At 42.9% G+C, this 18,313-nt stretch overlaps 2 protein-coding genes across 3 annotated transcripts in view; one reads left to right on the top strand and one right to left on the bottom strand.

Moving 5' to 3' along the window:
* The first annotated feature begins 745 nt into the window (after nt 1-745).
* On the top strand, nt 746-8,608 carry gpr143 (G protein-coupled receptor 143). Its single transcript, XM_080838929.1, has 9 exons — nt 746-1,016; nt 2,101-2,210; nt 2,703-2,797; nt 2,935-3,027; nt 3,423-3,532; nt 5,017-5,125; nt 5,651-5,768; nt 6,994-7,276; nt 8,476-8,608. The coding sequence occupies exons 1-9, from the start codon at nt 761-763 to the stop codon at nt 8,577-8,579; spliced, it is 1,278 nt and encodes a 425-aa protein (XP_080695055.1). The 5' UTR covers nt 746-760; the 3' UTR covers nt 8,580-8,608.
* A 1,771-nt stretch (nt 8,609-10,379) lies between these two features.
* The window catches only part of tbl1x (transducin beta like 1 X-linked), a gene marked incomplete at its 3' end in the record, with an annotated part of 22,355 nt that continues 14,421 nt past the window's right edge, over nt 10,380-18,313 (bottom strand). The window contains exons 4-14 of one of the 2 annotated variants that reach the window (XM_080838828.1): nt 18,050-18,182; nt 17,637-17,778; nt 17,238-17,301; nt 14,915-15,012; nt 14,636-14,696; nt 14,241-14,362; nt 13,650-13,724; nt 13,419-13,546; nt 12,222-12,387; nt 12,018-12,119; nt 10,380-11,854 (exon numbers count right to left, since the gene is read on the bottom strand). In XM_080838828.1, the coding sequence (XP_080694954.1) occupies nt 11,828-11,854; nt 12,018-12,119; nt 12,222-12,387; nt 13,419-13,546; nt 13,650-13,724; nt 14,241-14,362; nt 14,636-14,696; nt 14,915-15,012; nt 17,238-17,301; nt 17,637-17,778; nt 18,050-18,182 (1,118 nt within the window). Of the gene's footprint in view, nt 11,855-12,017; nt 12,120-12,221; nt 12,388-13,414; nt 13,547-13,649; nt 13,725-14,240; nt 14,363-14,635; nt 14,697-14,914; nt 15,013-17,237; nt 17,302-17,636; nt 17,779-18,049; nt 18,183-18,313 lie in introns of those variants that run through there. The other variant, XM_080838827.1, reaches the window with a different exon arrangement.

The following is an 18,313-nucleotide window of genomic DNA, read 5'->3' on the forward strand; positions in this document are numbered from 1 at the left end:
ATGCACATTCTATTGTCAGTGCTTTCAGATACACTAGAAAATACAGTACAAGCAAAGGACATACTTCCAAACAAACTGAAGATAGCAACAATACATTTGTCAGAACCCATCCCTTTGGCAAAGGTCCTTATTCAATTAGAATGAGTTTTCAACCACTAGATGGCAGTGAGGGCAACGAAAAAAAAACTACATTTCTGTTGGCTGTAACATCACATCTTAATCTTAACATCTTAAAAGAAGCTTGTGTAACCTTTGGAAAACTGTAGGCCACAGAAACAATAACGGTGTTCACTAGAAGGTATTCGTTTTCATGAATGACTTTTTTGTCTCTGTAAATGGAAATCTGATAATGTTTCCTCCTAGGCACTCTTCCTATGCTTTAAAGTTTTTTTTTTAAAACTCCTTAAAACCAATTTAGCAGGAAATAATTCTGTCGCTGTATGCTCGTTTTTGAATGCCCAGTCTAAATGTGCAATTGGTGACCTTATGGTATTGTATTACTGTTATTAATATGTCTATTTTTCTTTTGTTTGTTCAGGCTGGTAACTTACCTTAGGCCTATGGCCTGCCAAATATCACAGACTTCTCCCCCCCCCCCCCTCCACTACAAATATGGCCCGGTTAAACCGTGACTGGAGGAATTAAGCGGAGGCACATGATAGCCCAACCCGTGATTTCGCTGGGAACTCAAGCCAGTCTTAATGAATGAATTTCCTTTTCTTTTTCTCTTGACACTGTGCTCGGGCGCAACCTACACGTAATGGCATCTCCTCGACTCGAGACGTTTTGTTGTCCGAATCGAGACCCTGCAACAGAATTTGTTATAACTTTTCAGCCTGTCTTCTTCGGTGCTATCTGCATAGGTAGTGCAGCTGTCAGCCTTATATTTTCTATCATACAAATTTTACCAAAACGAAGAGGATACAGGCGCCTTGGACAATACCCTCTCCCAAAACCTGCTTCATCGTCTAGGATATTATTCATCATCAGCGTGTGCGACATTTTGGGATGCCTAGGTAAGGCCCTCTTTCCTCCTCATCTAAAGCTCCCTCTGTTTCAAGGGTTCTTTGGTGAGAACACCTACTTGGTTCTGGCACAGTAGTTCTAACACGCGGTCTTGCGAACCTAAATCAGATTGACACACCTCTCCTCGTGTATACGTAGAACGTTCTGCGAACCATCAAAGTAGCCCATTTTTTACACTTATCGAAAATGGCAAAAGTTGCATGGCTTTGATGTAGTCTGCTTATTTGTGAAGTAACCTGTAAACGCATCATTTTCATGGTAAAGTTACCTTAAAGTTATACTTAAAATATTATGACGCACCGGCTAAAATTGTTGGTTGATCTGGAAAATTATTAAAATGTGACAAGCAACAGTAAGCTATAATCTTCAGCTGTGGAGTTGGGCTGATATTGGTGATGATACATTCGAGTTGGTTTCCTGTTGTAGGCTACCATGCTTACATTGATGCATCGGGCCTAATAGAGGCCTACTCATTCAGGCCCTTATCAAAACTAAACATGTCCTGTTGATATGCAATTGCTCTCTCCTTTCATGACATGTGGTTTTCTTTTAAACGCACATGGAAATAAGGAGAGATATGTCTTCCATATGTTTCTATAATAGGTTCTTCCATCATCTCCACATCATCCACATACATGATCTACACCACTGTTATAGCTGTGTACTTGACTATTTGAAGCCATTCCTAGCTCAGAGACCATTAATCCTATACCATTCATCACTTTACCGTGGGCAACGCTATACATATCCATTCTATGATTTGATGAATGGCTGGGCAGAGCACAGAATGATATTGCACAGTCCTGCAATACATCTCCCTTGTGACTATCAGCAGTAAAGCTTCAAAGGTTTCAATTAATTAATTCATTCTAATCATGAGTCTCCAGCATGTTTATGTAAGGGACCTTTTATTTATGCCAAATGGTACAAGCTGATTCTGGTCTGATGTTTGTGATACTTTTATTTTCATTTTAGCTTATTCTATTTACCGGTAACTGTTATTTCATTTCGATACTTTCAGACAATATATTTGGACAAGGACAATGCGGTTTAACCGTTTTTGAATCTCCCCAGGTATAATTCTGAGGTCATCCATCTGGCTGGGCTTGCCAAACTTCATCAGCCAGATCTCTGTTGCCAATAACAGCAATGTGTGGCCCGAGGTCTTCTGTGTGGGCAGCGCGGTGCGTACTCTAAACAACCCCCTCGTTCTCAGCTTCTGTGTGTATCCAGTGCATGATTAATATTCAATTCCTACTTCACTTTATCATATAAACCTGGCAACAGGATGATGAAGGAAAGAGATTTTGTGAGATTATTGTGAGGCTGAGAACAGAATTGAACAGTCCACAAGTATGAGTACCCCCCCAATGGAAGCTCTATTGTTGGGCCAGCTCAGGACTAAACCCTGCCCCCGGTTGGAAAGGAAAAAGCAACTTTATTTAGAGCAAGACATTCTCTCTATAAGTGAATCACTCTGGTAATTGGTTTCATGTACCGCTTTTGTCACAGTGCTCCTCAGTGTTATTTCGGGAAACAACGGGCGGAAGTTTAAAAGTAGATCTACGCAATTGTAGGACTAGAAATGGATGGATATCTTAGCCATCACAATAACTCTGTTAAGAGGAATTTCTTTAGGGTGTTTTATAATGGATCCCTTACTGTGGCCCCTACAGATGTGGATCCAGCTGTTTTTTAGTGCATCATTTTGGTGGACCTTCTGCTATGCAGTAGATGTCTTCCTTGTGGTGAAAAGATCTGCGGGTATCAGGTATGCTGCTCGTGCCATGTGACCCTTCCCTCTTTGTGAACTCGGCAGACAGATTGTAAGATATACAGTAATGGATGTTTTATGGGCTCAGGTCATTATTAACCCTTTAACCCCTGGTGTTTTCCTTCCTTGGGCAGCACCATTGTGTTGTATCACATGATCACATGGGGTCTGGCTGTGCTGCTGTGTGTGGAGGGGGCGGCCATGCTCTATTACCCATCTATCTCCAGGTGTGTTACTCAAGGAGCTGAATATGGCCATGTTGTATTAGTTACTATTGCTTTTATATCTATAGATGTAGTATTGGAAGGGTGGTTTTATTTGAATGTCTTCCTTAGTAGAAATAATAATAATAATTTTATGTAGCGCTTTTCTAGGTACTCAAAGACGCTTTTCATTGGGCGAAGACAAACAAAAACAAAACAAACAAAAAATATCTAAATCGTTGTCATACTTGTTGCACTTGTAATACATTCAAACATTCCAGGAGAGTGAATTCTGTTTGAGTTTTAGGTTATTTTGTGCACAGTGACTGATATGTAATAGCACATAGTGATGTTTGATATCATTTGGAGATATATGAGATCTCCTTTAGCTCAGAGTGTTCTTCCTGTCTTTTCCCCAGCTGTGAGGAGGGGCTTCAGCATGCCATCCCCCACTACATCACTACCTATGCCCCAATGCTGCTGGTCATCATAGTGAACCCCGTTCTATTTGCCCGGACTGTGGCAGCTGGTAAGTCTTTCATTTATCCCAGTTGATTTTACAATGATTCATCCGATATCAGTATTTTTCATTCACACATGTAGTTTTTTATAGTTATGGTTAAGGTCTTTAGCAAACGCTTTTGTCCAAAGCGACCTACAAAACATTGAAAAAACATTGACACCAACAATGAGAAAATTGAGTAATAAGTATAATGAAATTAAATGAATAAAACATTCATTTTAAAAATATAATTTTAAAGTAAAACAATCAATTATTAGTATAATTATAGTACCCAATGATAATACCAAATAGCAAAACTGTAATTATATTAATAAAGTGTACATCAAACAAATATTGTTTTAAAATGTGTGTGTTTAAATGCTTTTTGAATGTACCAAGGCTGCATAGGACAGCACTAGGTAGGTAATTCCACCAACAAACACAAATAGTCTTGAATACTCTTGCTGCTGAGAGAAGGTAAAGACAAGAGACACTCATCACAGGAGCGCAGTGGTCGTGTGGGGGAACAGAGCTGAATCATAGCGTTTAAATAGGCTGGTGCCAATCCAGTGACTGTCCTATAGGCGAGAGAGTGAGAATTAAATGTAATTCTAGCAGCTACTTGGAGTCAGTGAAGGGTGACTAGCAGAGGAGCTACATGTTCCCTCTGATCAAAGACCAAATGTGCCGCTGCATTCTGAATCATCTGCAATGGTCTCATTAGATATGAAGGCAGGCCCTGTCTAGTTTGGAAATAACCTGGGGGGAAATAGTACCAATCCCTGAGGTACACCAGTGGAGAGGTGGCGTGATCTTGACACAGGGAATCAGAAACTTGTAAGAAGATAACATTTCAAGTATCTTTGACAAAAAGGGAAGAAGGGAGACAGGACTATAATTCAGATGGGTTAAGTGAAACTTTCTTAGGCAAAGGAGTAACCCAAGTCTGTTTAAATGATTTACAAAAATTCCTGATCTGAATGAAGTATTGATATGCGTGATAGTGAGTTAAAATAGTAGACGAGATAGACTGAAGAAGAATGATTGGAATGGGGTCCAGGTGACAGGTTGTAAAATAACTACTTTTAAATTATACAACAATTTACAACAATACATCTCCTTTTCTACAATCATGGTATAGTTGGCATTAATCATCATCAGTGCAGACAATTGAAAATAATGTGTTATTTTCATCATCTACTCTCCAACCTCAATCAGGACTTCTAGCCTGGAGTTTGATGAAATTCTGTGAATTCTATCATGGACAACAGTTTGAAAATGGGCTATTTCTGAGCTCAATTAATTCATATCACCATCTTTTCCCCCACTGAATTTCCCAGAGCAAAGTGTAATTATTAAATATCACGGCCAATCTGATGAGAAACTGGACTAAGGCTACTTTGACTGAAACTCTTGTGTGTGGCTATTTTACAAAGGTCAGAGTTCATCCCTGTCCATCCTTTACCATCCCTTAGAGCTTATCATGACTCACTTTCAACCTTTCATTGCAGTTAAATCTTTATTGAAGGGCCGGCAAGGAATCTACACAGAGAACGAGAGGCGCCTGGGAACAGAGATTCAAATACGATTTTTCAAAATTATGCTGGTATTCTTTATTTGGTAAGATATCCTGTGTATTCAAAAAGCAATCTTTTTTTAATTCAGAATGTGAATGCCATTTTGTTTGCATGATTTTTTTCTGGAGGAAGAATGCAGGATGATCCAGTGTATCCTTGGATGTGTTTTTGAGCTCCTTCCAAAAGGATCATATTTCAAAGCTATATGAAATAATCATGACGAGTCTCACAGCACTCTGCATCTTTATGTCTTGCTTTTTGTTACATCAGGTTAAAACACCTGCCTCTTTGTCAAAAGCATCATGGGACCATTCAGTCCTCTCCATGAATACAAAAACGGTGTTGCTTTTTTTCATGTAATTCAGACAGGGACATGATTCTTTACAAAACCATCAAATGCATTTTTCATTAGAACTACAGAAGTTTCTATGAAAAAAACCTAGTCTTACCTAAGCGAAGTCTTTTGTTGTAATTTTTATCAAAGAACTGATACTCCTGAAAAATGATACATTTTTGTTTTGAGTGTAAAAAAAAACAAGGAGAACTGTTTGTGTTCTCTGTTGTTTAGCTGGGTGCCCAATCTCATCAACGAAGGTCTGCTCTTTTATCTGGAGATGCAGGAGGACATCGAATCCAATAACCTGAAAAATATTCGAAACGCTGCGCTCATCACATGGTTCATTATGGTGAGTGGAGGCATAACATCAAATGTGTTGTGATGGGGTCCAAAATATAAACCCTCATAAATACAAACACCTTCTGTCCAACTGAAAGTGTGTTTCCATCTGAATATCTCTTGGCGTCCTCTTTGTGTTATCCTAACATCTGAGATTCTTCTGAATGAAGAATGCGTTAAAAATTAAATTAATAGTAATAATAATAATTATTATTATTATCCAGGCCATTTTGAATCCCATGCATGGGTTTCTCAACACACTGGCCTTCAATATAAACCCTCAAAAACACAAACACCTTTTGTCAACCTGAAATTGTGTTTCCATCTGAATATCTCGACGTCCTCTTTGTGTTCTCCAGGCCATTTTGAACCCCATGCAAGGGTTTCTCAACACGCTGGCCTTCCACGGCTGGACAGTATAGACCCTCAAAAATACAAACACCTTTTGTCAACCTGAAAGTGTGTTTCCATCTGAATATCTCTTGGCGTCCTCCTTGGTGTTTTCCTAACATCTGAGATTCTAATAAATGAAGAGTGCGTTAAAAATAAAACATTATTATTATTATCCACGCCATTTTGAACCCTATGCAAGGGTTTCTCAACACACTGGCCTTCGGAGGGCACTGTAACATCAAACCTGTGTTATGATGGGGTCCAAAAAAAAGACCCTCAAAAATACACCATTTGTCCAACTGAAAGTGTGTTTCCATCTGAATATCTCTTGGCGTCCATTAGTGTTATCCTAACATCTGAGATTCTTCTGAATGAAGAATGCGTTAAAAATTAAATTAATTATTATTATTTTTATTATTATCCAGGCCATTTTGAGTCCCATGCAAGGGTTTCTCAACACGCTGGCCTTCCACGGCTGGACAGTATAGACCCTCAAAAATACAAACACCTTCTGTCAACCTGAAAGTGTGTTTTCATCTGAATATCTCTTGACGTCCTCTTTGTGTTCCCCAGGCCACTTTGAACCCCATGCCAGGGTTTCTCAACACGCTGGCCTTCAATATAAACCCTCAAAAATACAAAAACCTTTTGTCAACCTGAAAGTGTGTTTCCATCTGAATATCTCTTGACGTCCTCTTTGTGTTCTCCAGGCCATTTTGAACTTGAACCCCATGCAAGGGTTTCTCAACACACTGGCCTTCCATAAAATACAAAAACCTTTTGTCCAACTGAAAGTGTGTTTCCATCTGAATATCTCTTGACGTCCTCTTTGTGTTCTCCAGGCCATTTTGAACCCCATGCAAGGGTTCCTCAACACGCTGGCCTTCCACGGCTGGACGGGCCTGGATGTGGACCTGAGCCTGCAGCCCCGCGGCAGAGGGGAGCTGGGCTGGGACTCGGCCTCCACGTCTGTGCCCACGCCTGGGGGGGGGTACAACCCTGTGGTGGGCTCCACTCTCTTCTACCAGGGCCACGTGCAGGAAGCCAAGAAGAGCATGGCTGGCAACGGACAACAACAAGGCCCGCAACAACAGCCATCAGACGGCACCAGCGTCGTCTCAGAAGGTAATGGGATGTGGCAGGGCAGTGTGAGCTCTCCAGTGTATCAAGGCTGGTGACAGATGCACCAGGCCAGATACAGCTGACAAGATCATGATGGGCTGCAAAATGTTTCTTGTTGGACTACCTCACACAAGTGTGCTGCTTTGAACTGTTTGTCATGTCTGCTTGTTCTGTGGTGCTCTATTGAGAGTGTGTCTTTTAGGGGCCTTCATGGCAGCTCTGACAGCTGGGATGTGTGGGACTAAAGAGGTGAAAAGGTCAAACTTTTACAGTGTTTGCTGTGTCTGTCTTTTACGCATCTGAGGTGAAGTTAGAGTTCAGGTAGCACTGTAATGTAGCAATTCCAGTTTTTTAAGATCATTGCAATTTCTCCAAAGATATTTTAATGGTTATTGTAAGATACATTTATTTTTGAGGAATTAAATATCTTATATCATTTGTTTGTATGAGTGATTTAAGGTTGTGCCCTGCTTCAAGCTCTATAGGGGTTTCTATGTATAACCCCAACTGAAATTCATCTATGAAAACAAGGGTCACCAATACCTCTTTTTTATTTAATTTTCTCATCATGAGTCCAAAATGTTTGGAACTAAGGGACATTTGTTGTTTCTGTGTAAAGCCACAAATTCATTGTCTTCCTTCTCCCATAAAATTTGGCTAGTAAAACAATTTGTGCTGTCTTGTCCAATAAAAAGATCCACACAATTGATGTGTTTTCATTTAGTTGAACCCTTATGGAGGTTACCATTATTGATGTAAGTTCCATAGATATAAACCACCAACCTATAATTCTGACATGATATGGTGCTTCATTTGTGTGATCCTTATCAAGCTTGACAGGGGTCACTGTTTTCGACTAAGCTACCATCAGTAATTTGCTGTAGTGTGTGACCGCTGTAAAGACACTATGCTTATCAAAGGGAACGTACCATAATTGGTAGAATGAAAACCGCACTCTCAAGCTTTTCTCTTTTAACAATAAGACCAGTTTATTTTAGTACAGACGCGTTTCGGCCTTACGCCATCGTCAGTGTTTGTTAAAAGAGAAAAGCTTGAGAGTGCGGGTTTCATTCTACCAATAGTTTACATTCTTTTACTCGCACCCGAAAACGCATTTATATATTTGTTTTGAAGTAGAGCGCGCCTATCCCTACGAACATACCATATTTAACATGGTCATTTCCCCTATTTTGTCTTGCTAGGTTCAGAGTCTAGTACAATTGAAATCCACATTTCCAGTGAGCTGAGAGACTATGAGGATGTAGACGCGGATGGTGAGTCGCTGGAGAATTCCATGAAGCGCTAGATGGGGCTCAAAGCCGAATCGCCAACCAGTCTGTCTGTTCTTTGAAGTCGACGACAGACCAGTCTGTATGGTCTTTGAAGTCAACGACCTTCCACACTTCCTTTTAGCAGTTGCTTTCCATTCCACCCAAGTACCTTGGCTCTTACACCTCGTTTCAAGCACACCACTTTATTTTTAGATTTCCTTTCAAAGGATTCAATGGAAATATGTTCCCACACAACAGAGATGCAGTGATTGGAATACTACGTCAGTACTTGGACTTGGCCAGAACATTCACCATCACACACTGGACAGTATACAATGTGTTATAGCACCCGCCTGATTATATACAGAAACAAACCATAATTTATGTTACACAATGTTTAGTGAGCAAATGTAACTCATATCGATGGCACTACAACATTGGTAAAAGCCCTGTTGCTTGGGGTAGTTCATTTGAGACAATTTTCAATGTTTATTACTTTTTGTACTTGTTTTATTAAAGATTAATATAAAGATTCATTTGAAAGTGTGTCCTGGAAAGGAACTTTACTGTCTAAAATATACTGTATTTCACAAGGGGTCTCTCATAAATTAAAAAGCAGTGAGACCGTTATAAGAATCATCCAACTGATAAAGAAAAAACATGGCCACAGTATATTCTAATATCAAAATAGAGTGATTTATTTCAGACATTGAATGTGACTTCATATTCATCTTGGAACCAGATGCCCTGCCCCTAGAGGTGGGGTGAGGTATAGCATCACAGCACTTTTTTAGCTCCAGGTCTCTCAGCATGCCCAGTTGGCAACCAACCACACTTCCATTCTCAGTCTGACACAGACAATAACAGCTCTGGGCGAGGAATGAAATCAGAAACAGTGAACCATCAACCAATGTTGCTATGTTGGGGGGGGGGGGGGGGGAATGCCATAAAACAATGGTTTTCCTCTTTTGGTGGAAACCCCCTTCTGTCTGAGAAAGTGCACTTCACATTTCTTCTTAATAAACTGCACTGAACCAAAAAGAGGGACCCCACCAAAAAAATATGTGAAAAATGTGGCTTCTTAGTCAAAAGATACAGCATCCTCTGTTGTCCAAAAATCAGACTCAAATACAGTACAAAATGAAAGCTCGACTCCTCACTGCATGCATTTACTGTAAGCAAGGTCAACTCAAGGTCAACTCTGGTTACAGCGGCTGTTCTTTTACCGTCCTCTTCATTTCTGTGTGTTTTGGGAGAAGGAACCCAATCATAGCTCTCAGCGGCCGTGGTCAAATGACCAACACTAACCCATCACAGCTTTAGCAGGGCTTTTTGCTCGACTGGTCAGAGGCTGTTAATCGGTCCGTCCAGACTGTCACAGTGCGTGTGGCGTGGCAGAAGGGACACGGACAGATGGGAGAGGCTCAGAGCGCCGGCCTCCGCAGCGGGACACGGCTCTCACCAGGCTGTTGCTCTGCACCTCGCTGACGAAGCAGCCCCCCAAAAAAACGTTCACTTTCCTGGTGCCTTTATCTGATTTTAAAGATGCACGGAGCTCTCCAGGGGAATCAGTTACTGCCTACCAAACTGTGACATCCTCACCCTCAGCATATGCAAGTACTTTAAGATGCCAACACCGGAGCCAGCTGTAGAGCTCAGGAGGGGGGGGGGGGGGGGGGGGGGGGGAGAAACCCAAAGCGCGACACCAGAGAGGCTGGAGGTCCCCCTGCAGGCTTAGTGAGACGGGGGTCCCATGTGTGCAGACACCACATCAGATACCTCAGGTCTGACCGTCTGACTGCTATCCCCACATACAGTACCAGTCAAAAGTTTGAGGAGTTTTTTCTTTACTTTTATTATTTTCTACATGGTAGATAACACTTTTTTTTGTTTAGAACATCATTCTATATGTGTTCTTTCGTAGTTTAAATGTTGTCAGTTTTAATCTACAATGTAGAACATAATACAAGTAAAGAAAACACTTCTCAACAAAATGAAAGGTGTGTCCAAACCTTTGACTGGTACTGTACACACTCGGGTGATGTGATCATAAGAGGAGAATGTGTCTGCTGTGGGAACTGAAAGGAATGGCATGTTAAACATGCTTCAGGTGAATGTTAGCAAAGCAAGAACCCCAAGAAAGGTAAACAAGCAATGAGCTTCTCGAGCAGAACAGAACATTTGAGTGAACTGTACATAAGCATATATACACAGTATATAAATCTGTGTACTTCTCTATTATACATATGTTAACATTCATTACATTTACATCCAGAGGGGATAATGTACATTTTAGGAATCCCCCTACTCCTAGCTGTCCACAGATGCTCAAGGGAATAAAACATCTTGATAAAAAACTTTCGCCTCAGCAGTTTCAATTCTTCAAAGATACTGTCAGACTGAATACAGCACATTCTTAACATAGACATTTCTTTTCCCTGACCTCCGAAAAACACAAATCCTTGTAAATTCACCGAGGAGTATACTGCCAGGCACACACCCCCACTCCAAGAGGGAGAGAAGGAAAACTAGAACATTGTGTGAGAAGGCCAGTGCTGATGCTACCCCTCCACCTCTTAAAGACAGACAGTCAGAACAGTGCACACACACACGCAGATGTAGTGCCAGAGAGCTCTCCTTCTTCTTCTTCTCCGCCATCTCTCCAGCACCAGCACATTAAAGCACTGGCCAGCCCCAGCCCCGGACTCATCTCAACGCTCTCTTAACTCTAATCCCCTTGATGATCATTCTGACAGCAGGCCCAGTATACCGGTCCAGAGCTGGATCTTTTCTCTCTTGAAGCTTCCCCCCCCCCCCCTCAGATTCAGCCAGACAGTGGATTAGATCCAGCCCAGTAGCAAGTGTCCTCTGAGCAGGGCTTTACCACTCCCTCCCACCGGGGGCAGAAGTGGGTCTCGGCTGACGGTGGAGCGTCTGGTGGAGAGGCTCTCTGGGGATGAAACCACTTGCCGTTACATATTCTGGGGCAGCCAAGCCATTTCTTTGCGTTTTTTTGTGTGTAGGATACAGGCATTCATTTCTCTTCATATTCTTCAAATGTTCTTTCCTCATCTGGAACTACCCCTTTAGTCCTCATGGTTCTCATGCCTTTGCCCAACCAGACCCTCAAGTCAGCCAATCAAATCCTCAGCTCAGAGAGGCATTGCGAGACAGCCAATCAAATCCTCAGCTCAGAGAGGCATTGCGAGTCAGCCAATCAAATCCTCAGCTCAGAGAGGCATCGTGCCGCAGATGTTCAGTGTCATCTTGACCACTCGTGGGTTTACTTTCGAAGGTCAAGAACGCACACCTGTGGAAAGACAAGAAAACCAAACAATTGAATTTATTTATTTAATTTTAAACCATTTTTATACTCAAAACAATGTGAAGCAGTTTAGTTCACAAGAACATATTCAAAAGGTATTATTATTATTATTATTATTATTAAACAACCAAACCGGAGAGAGACTTACTGAGCCATCTGAAGCACTTGCTCCAACTTTGTCTCCCGTGCTGTTCCAGCAAACCTCAAAGATGCCTCCTGTTCCCCTGTAGCTGTGTACCAGCGCACCGCTCTGGAGAGAGACAAAAGCACTCAGGTCAACGTGACACAGCTCGCAGTGTGGGATGCAGTTACTCAGGTTGCCATGGTTTCTCTGAGGGACCTGAGCACTCACCGTGGTGTTCCAGATATGGACACATTTGTCAAAGGAGCCGCTGGCTAAGTAGTTCCCGTCAGGGCTGAAGGCCACGCTGTAGACAGGCTCCTGGTGTTTGGTGAGGGTGTGGATGCAGGCCCCCCTCTCTACGTCCCACAGACGCACCGTCGAGTCAAACGACGCACTGCAAGGGCACACAACACGAGGAGGAGTGTTAAGGGCTTGTGGTGAGAAGGGACCTTATATATTTCACACAGCACACAACTAACTGAGTTTAGGAACTGCAGATTTAAAAAAAAAAGAAAGAAAAAAAAAAAGGGTGTTAGACTCGTGGCAAAATGATAAAGGCATTTTTAGCCCTGGTGTTAATTGGAATGTAAGTGTTAATCATTTGAGAATTCAAACAGCTTTTTCCATCAAACCGCTAACATGAGGTGAGCCAAATTTATTCTGGGCTCTTTTCCTCAGAAGGCTGTTTGGGGGGGGGGGGGGGTGGCTAAAATAACTGAAATAATGTTCAAAGGATCTTGAATAGAGGATAGCCAGCGAGCTTTCTAAGGGACTAAGACTGGGTGAGAGAAGGAGTAATTATTCTTGAGGTTAGCGGCGTACCCTTGGGAGACCATTGGCTGCAAGAATCGTCTTCAGTGTGAGAATTTCAAGTCTTGTCTGGGGCTTTATAGTTCTCTCAGTCTTTGACGATTCAGAGTCATGCGGCTATATATTGAGTGATCACATGCTGAGAAGCATGGTGTTCTGTAAGCTAGATCAAAGTAAGAGACTACCCAGGAGTGTCATTCCTTTATCTCTTCCGTAGCAGAGCTGAGCCTTCGTCTTCTATATGGGATGCACTATAATGCCCCAACCCGTGTTCTATATGGGATGCACTGTCTGCCCTGACCTGTCTTGTATATGGGATGCACTGTCTGCCCTGACCACTCTCCTATATGGGATGCACTGTCTGCCCTGACCCCTCTCCTATATGGGATGCACTGTCTGCCCTGATCGTGTATATGGGATGCACTGTCTGCCCTGACACCTCTTCTATATGGGATGCACTGTCTGCCCTGACACCTCTTCTATATGAAAGTGAAAGTCCTCTCTATGGCAGAGGTGGTGTAGACACACACACTCTGAAATCCACCTCTGCATTTAACCCATTTGGGATGCACTGTCTGCCCTGACCCCTGTTCTATATAGGATGCGTCTCCTCACCTGGCCAACATGATGTTGGAGTTGGGGCTGCCGGTGCCGGGTCCTGTGGGGCTCCATTTGATTGTGTAGATCTCCTTGCTGTGAGCCTGGAGGTCGTGAACACAGGAGTCCTGCTTCATACTCCAGATCTGAGAGAGGAAGAGACACAGGTCAGAAAGATGGGTAGGATTGAGTCTTCCTTTGCAATTTCATACTGTCTTCCATTTTCAGGACCTTCTGGATCTGTCTCACCTTCAGAGTCATGTCATCCGAGCAGGAGGCCAGCAGCATCCCTGATGGGTCCCATTTAATGGCATTCACTTCATTCTGAAACACAGACCAGCAAACCATATGAAGACGATATAGTGATGTTTTATCTTGACCCTTCACTAGCATAGAGCGCAGAGGACCTAAAGTTACAGTATGCAACAATTATACTTCAGGATTAGGGTTAGGATTGCAGTTTCACCTTAAAATAACAGCTTGAAAAAAATTGGGGTGCTACAATGACTTTTAACATGGAGAATCGCTTCTGTGCCATTGCCATACCAGGGTCCATAGGCATATAACTGCTAAATGTAAGATTGCCTGACGACTCCCGGCTTTCTACTTATTTGTCGTCTTGCTTTGTCTTGTGTTGCACTTGCTTGATGTTTGACTGTGTTAGGACAGTTGTTGAGTAACTGGTTTGTCATAATGCCAAAGTCAGCACATTTCAAGTGATTTTGTTAGTTTTAGCCGCGAGCATATCGTTAGCGAATAGCAATTGATCCGGAATGCTTCTTTAAGAGAACTAGACTAATTGTACCTCCACATCAGGAAGAACAATGGGGCTCTGCTTACCGTGTGTCCCTGGAAGGTCTTCAGGGGCCGATCGCTGCCCAAGCGGCAGACATGGATGCACATATCCGTGCTGCACGATGCAAAGGTGGTGTTATTCTGCCAGTCTACATCCAGTGCTGGTGCTAGAGGATGGAAATATTAAGGTTCGTTAAATAAATGCTTTAAAAAAGAAACTGCCATGGCCATTACTGTTCACTGCGACCTCAGGCCTTCGTGTGTGTGTGTGTGTGTGTTTGTGTGTGTCCTGATCGCCACTATATATGCACATGTGTGTTACTGTGTGTCGTTTGTGCTAATAAAAACCTGACTGAAGTCAGCCTTGTTTGTTTGTTAATGACTGTCAGACACTGAGGGGGTGGAAATGGCTGTCGTGTCTGGTTGGCTGTAGGCCTCACCTGAGTGGAAGGGGAACTGTTGCTTCGCCTCGCCCGTGTGAGCGTCCCAGATGATTGTCGTCTGTAGGGGGAATGGACATTTACATTTTTGGATTTTTCTGCTTGTGGATGCAACTGAGGTACAACAATAGGACACAAAACTGAAGTGCTGCTATTTAGTTGGTATAAAAATAAAATCCCTCTGAACATTTGATTTGAATTTCAATACACTTTTTAAAGTTTTCTTATAAATCCTCAAAAAATAAATGTCTGGAATTCATCCCAGAAAAGATGTTTTACCTTATCAACTCCAGCACTGAGAATGCAGTTGCCCTTCTTGTTCCATTTCAGTGCAAATATGGGCCCTTTGTGTTGCCCCAGGGTGCTGGCCAGGTTTCCTGTGGAGAAGTTTCATAATCACTTCACTGAGACTTCTGGCACTTACATACATTTCCAAGTGTACTGTGCTTTGTTGAAAACAACTTCCGTTTTTAGTAATACTTTGTACTACAATGCAATGCAATTGGTAACTTCAGGAGTAATTTTGGGATGTGGGGTGTGACCTCCCATATTTCAAAAGGTGGATACGTTCGGTATGGTCATGGCATGCAGTCATGCCAACTGTGCCAAGCAGCCTTTCTTAATGTTAAACTCAATGTTAACCTACTGTACATTAGCACCACCCCTCCCCCACAATGTTGGACCCAAACGTCATCTTTAGTGTGAAAGGCTCACATTGTCACTCCTCAGAGCAATGGTGGTGGGAATCAAAATCCTTTATCTTATCCTGATGATGATCTCAATGAAATATATAAGTTCTCATCTGAAAGAATTCAGTGTCTCTGGTGGCTACTAGGGCCAGATATCTCGATTGCCACTCACGGGAGTAATGTACTCTTCGACGAACAGACAGTGTCCCTTGCATTGTATTCTATTGCCACATTTCATCTGTGGTGCTGAACATCTGAGCAAGAGTACTGTTCGTTCGACTTCACAGGTGCTAGGCAACTTGTTCTCACTTAACTGCTGGATGCATTTCTAGTGTTCCCATGCCATTTCAGCCCTCTACAGATCACATTTTTTTGACAGGTGATTCACGATATAAAAAGACTTTTTTAATAGGCATAAGCTACCTACTATTTACAGAACACAGTTTTTATTTCCAGGGTTGCCGAGGGCGATTGGTACGATTTACTGTACACATATCCCCACTAGAGCACAGCCAGAGGAGGCGAGCGTCAATCAATATTTCCAACAGAAAAAGACGACATGAGTCATCTTCGTATTTATTCATGAGCGTTCTCCCTTATCTAAAAATGTAAAGAAAAGGTATAGATGGTATAAACATATGGATCAAAGGATAGTCAATGTATAGCAATACCTTTGTCCTGTTCCAGTGTTTTTATGAACTCTTTGTTTTTGAGTTTTTGAGTTTTTAGTTTGAAGCATTTTCTTCTAGCAGTCCAGCTCAACACATGCTTACAGAGGGCAGGAGGGGCATGCTGGTGGATCAGCTCAATAGTGTCCCTAACACAGGCAGCTCAACTTGGGCTTTTTTTAACTGAGCAGTCAAAACAATTGGTTCATTATCCCCTGTACATAAAGGTTGGACATTGAGCTGCCACCAAGGTCAGAACTGCCTGCCCCCTACTACCCCTCCATTCTGGGCCTCTTGTGTTGTGTGCAATGGCAAACACAACTCCTTTGCCTGTGAAAAGTAGCAGGGGGGGGCTCTCCTGCAGTTTTCACAAGCTCAGCCTTTTTTTCTGCTTAGTGTGAACACATGAATAGGCTATTATACATGTGGGCAACACACCTCACACTATTACTGCATAGCCTACCACTCCATATATTAGATTTAATCCTGTCTCGTTAGAAGTGCGCTTTCAAGCGGTGTTGCAGCTGAAATGATCACCAGAACTGAGTGATCCTCAACACAATAGCATTCTGTACATGCAGGTAGCCCTCCAGCCTAGGGAGTAGACCAGAGCTCATTAATGGGTCCATTTCAGACCTGTAGCCGTGATTACATGATCCGTGTTGTTTTGTTGTTTTCACACATTTAGCTTGACCAGTGCTTCCCTGAGTGTGGAGCGCAGACGCAGAGCAAGGGGCTGTGCTCTGAGGGTAAAAAATGTCACGAGGACCCTAAGCGACCAACTTGATATTGTACATATTTTCTGTATCTGTTATTTCACAATCAAATAAAGACTTCAGTTATCTTGACGTTTGACTCCGATCTTACTGTAGCCTGGAACTAACCTATTTGGCGATGAGTTTATAGTCTACTTTGGACTTTTATAATAATGCAAGCAGTTCAAATACAAAAACAATGCATCAGAAAACAGTTAAAGGGCAATAAATACAATTAAAACAGGTAATAGGCTATATTAGCCTTTGGTCATAAACTTGGCCTGCGTTGGTGAATGCGTCCTTTTTCCCCAAACGTGCACAAACTCCAGTTAAGAGACACAGAGTAAACCATTGTAGTACCGTTTAACACCAATTTAGGCAATCTGGGTTTGTCAACTCTGACCTCCCTTGATTAACCCTGAGTTAACTCTTAGGAGGTTAACCGCCCTTCGTAGCACAATCCCTCTGATGTTCAAGAGTGTCAACATACCATCGTTTCTCCAGATTCTTGCAAATCCATCATAGGATCCCGTTGCTAGCAGAGTTCCATCGCTCTAAGAAGAAGACAGAATTTGCAACAATTACATTTCAAGGGAAAGCATTTTGGGTACGAGCTCTAATCATGTGGTGCAACAGTGGCTGTGTCAGATCAATGAGATTCCTCACTGCAGCCCCAGCCCCAGTGGTACAGGAGGTAGAGAAGTCGTTTGGTAATCACAAGGTTGCTAGTTCAATTCCCTGTCAAAGCGTCCTTGAGCAAGACCCTGAACCCCTAATTGCTCCTGATGTGTAGTGTGCCATCAGTGTAAATGTAAAATGTGTAAACATCCTTGTAAGTCGATTTGGATTAAAGCGTCTGCTGAATGTAAATGTAAATGTAAAGACTCACATTCCAGTCCAGAGAGGTCACGTCCTTATTGCTGGGGACGTCCTGGCCTCCCTCTCGGATGCAGTGCCTGAGCACCAGCTGGGTGGAGCTGCTGTTGTTGTTCTCGTTCAGGTTCCAGATCCTCGCCGTGGAGTCTCCCGACCTGCAGACCCAACAAGCACTCATCAAGACAGCTCTGGGAAGAGCAAATGTGCTGCACTGTGTGTGTGTGTGTGTGTGTGTGTGTATGTGTGTATGTGTCAGCTTGTGAGTGGGAGGCCAGGGAGATCATAAAATGAGCAGTCACCAGCTGAACTCCCAAACCCCCTCATGAGGCACTGTGACTCACCCTGAGGCTAGCAGGACGCTAACGGTGTGTGTGTGTGTGTGTGTGTGTGTGTGTGTGTGTGTGTGTGAGATGCACCGTGACTCACCCAGAGGCTAGCAGGTCGCTAACGGGGTTCCAGGCACAGATGAACACCTCGGACTCGTGGCCCCTCAGCACGGTGGCCTTGTTGGCGGGGATCTCCACCTCCCGGTCTATCTCCATGGGCTCCGAGTGGTTATCTGCCAACAAACAGTCAGGCCTCATTTACTCAGGCTGAAATGTGCAGCCTGTCCCCACCATACCCCCGTGCTGCCTGGGGAGCCAGATCAAACTCAACCCCCCCCCCCTCCAGAAACACGTCATCGGAGAT

This window comes from Sprattus sprattus, assembly GCF_963457725.1.
Source record: "Sprattus sprattus genome assembly, chromosome: 5".
NCBI classification, from domain to species: domain Eukaryota; kingdom Metazoa; phylum Chordata; class Actinopteri; order Clupeiformes; family Clupeidae; genus Sprattus; species Sprattus sprattus.

Bases quoted from the DNA above. Each gene is read 5' to 3' on its own strand.
- gpr143 (XM_080838929.1), top strand. From the start codon at position 761: ATGGCATCTCCTCGACTCGAGACGTTTTGTTGTCCGAATCGAGACCCT. The intron at 2,211-2,702 runs GTGCGTACTCTA...TGGCCCCTACAG, and splicing joins TCTTCTGTGTGGGCAGCGCG to ATGTGGATCCAGCTGTTTTT. The intron at 7,277-8,475 runs GTAATGGGATGT...TTGTCTTGCTAG, and splicing joins CACCAGCGTCGTCTCAGAAG to GTTCAGAGTCTAGTACAATT.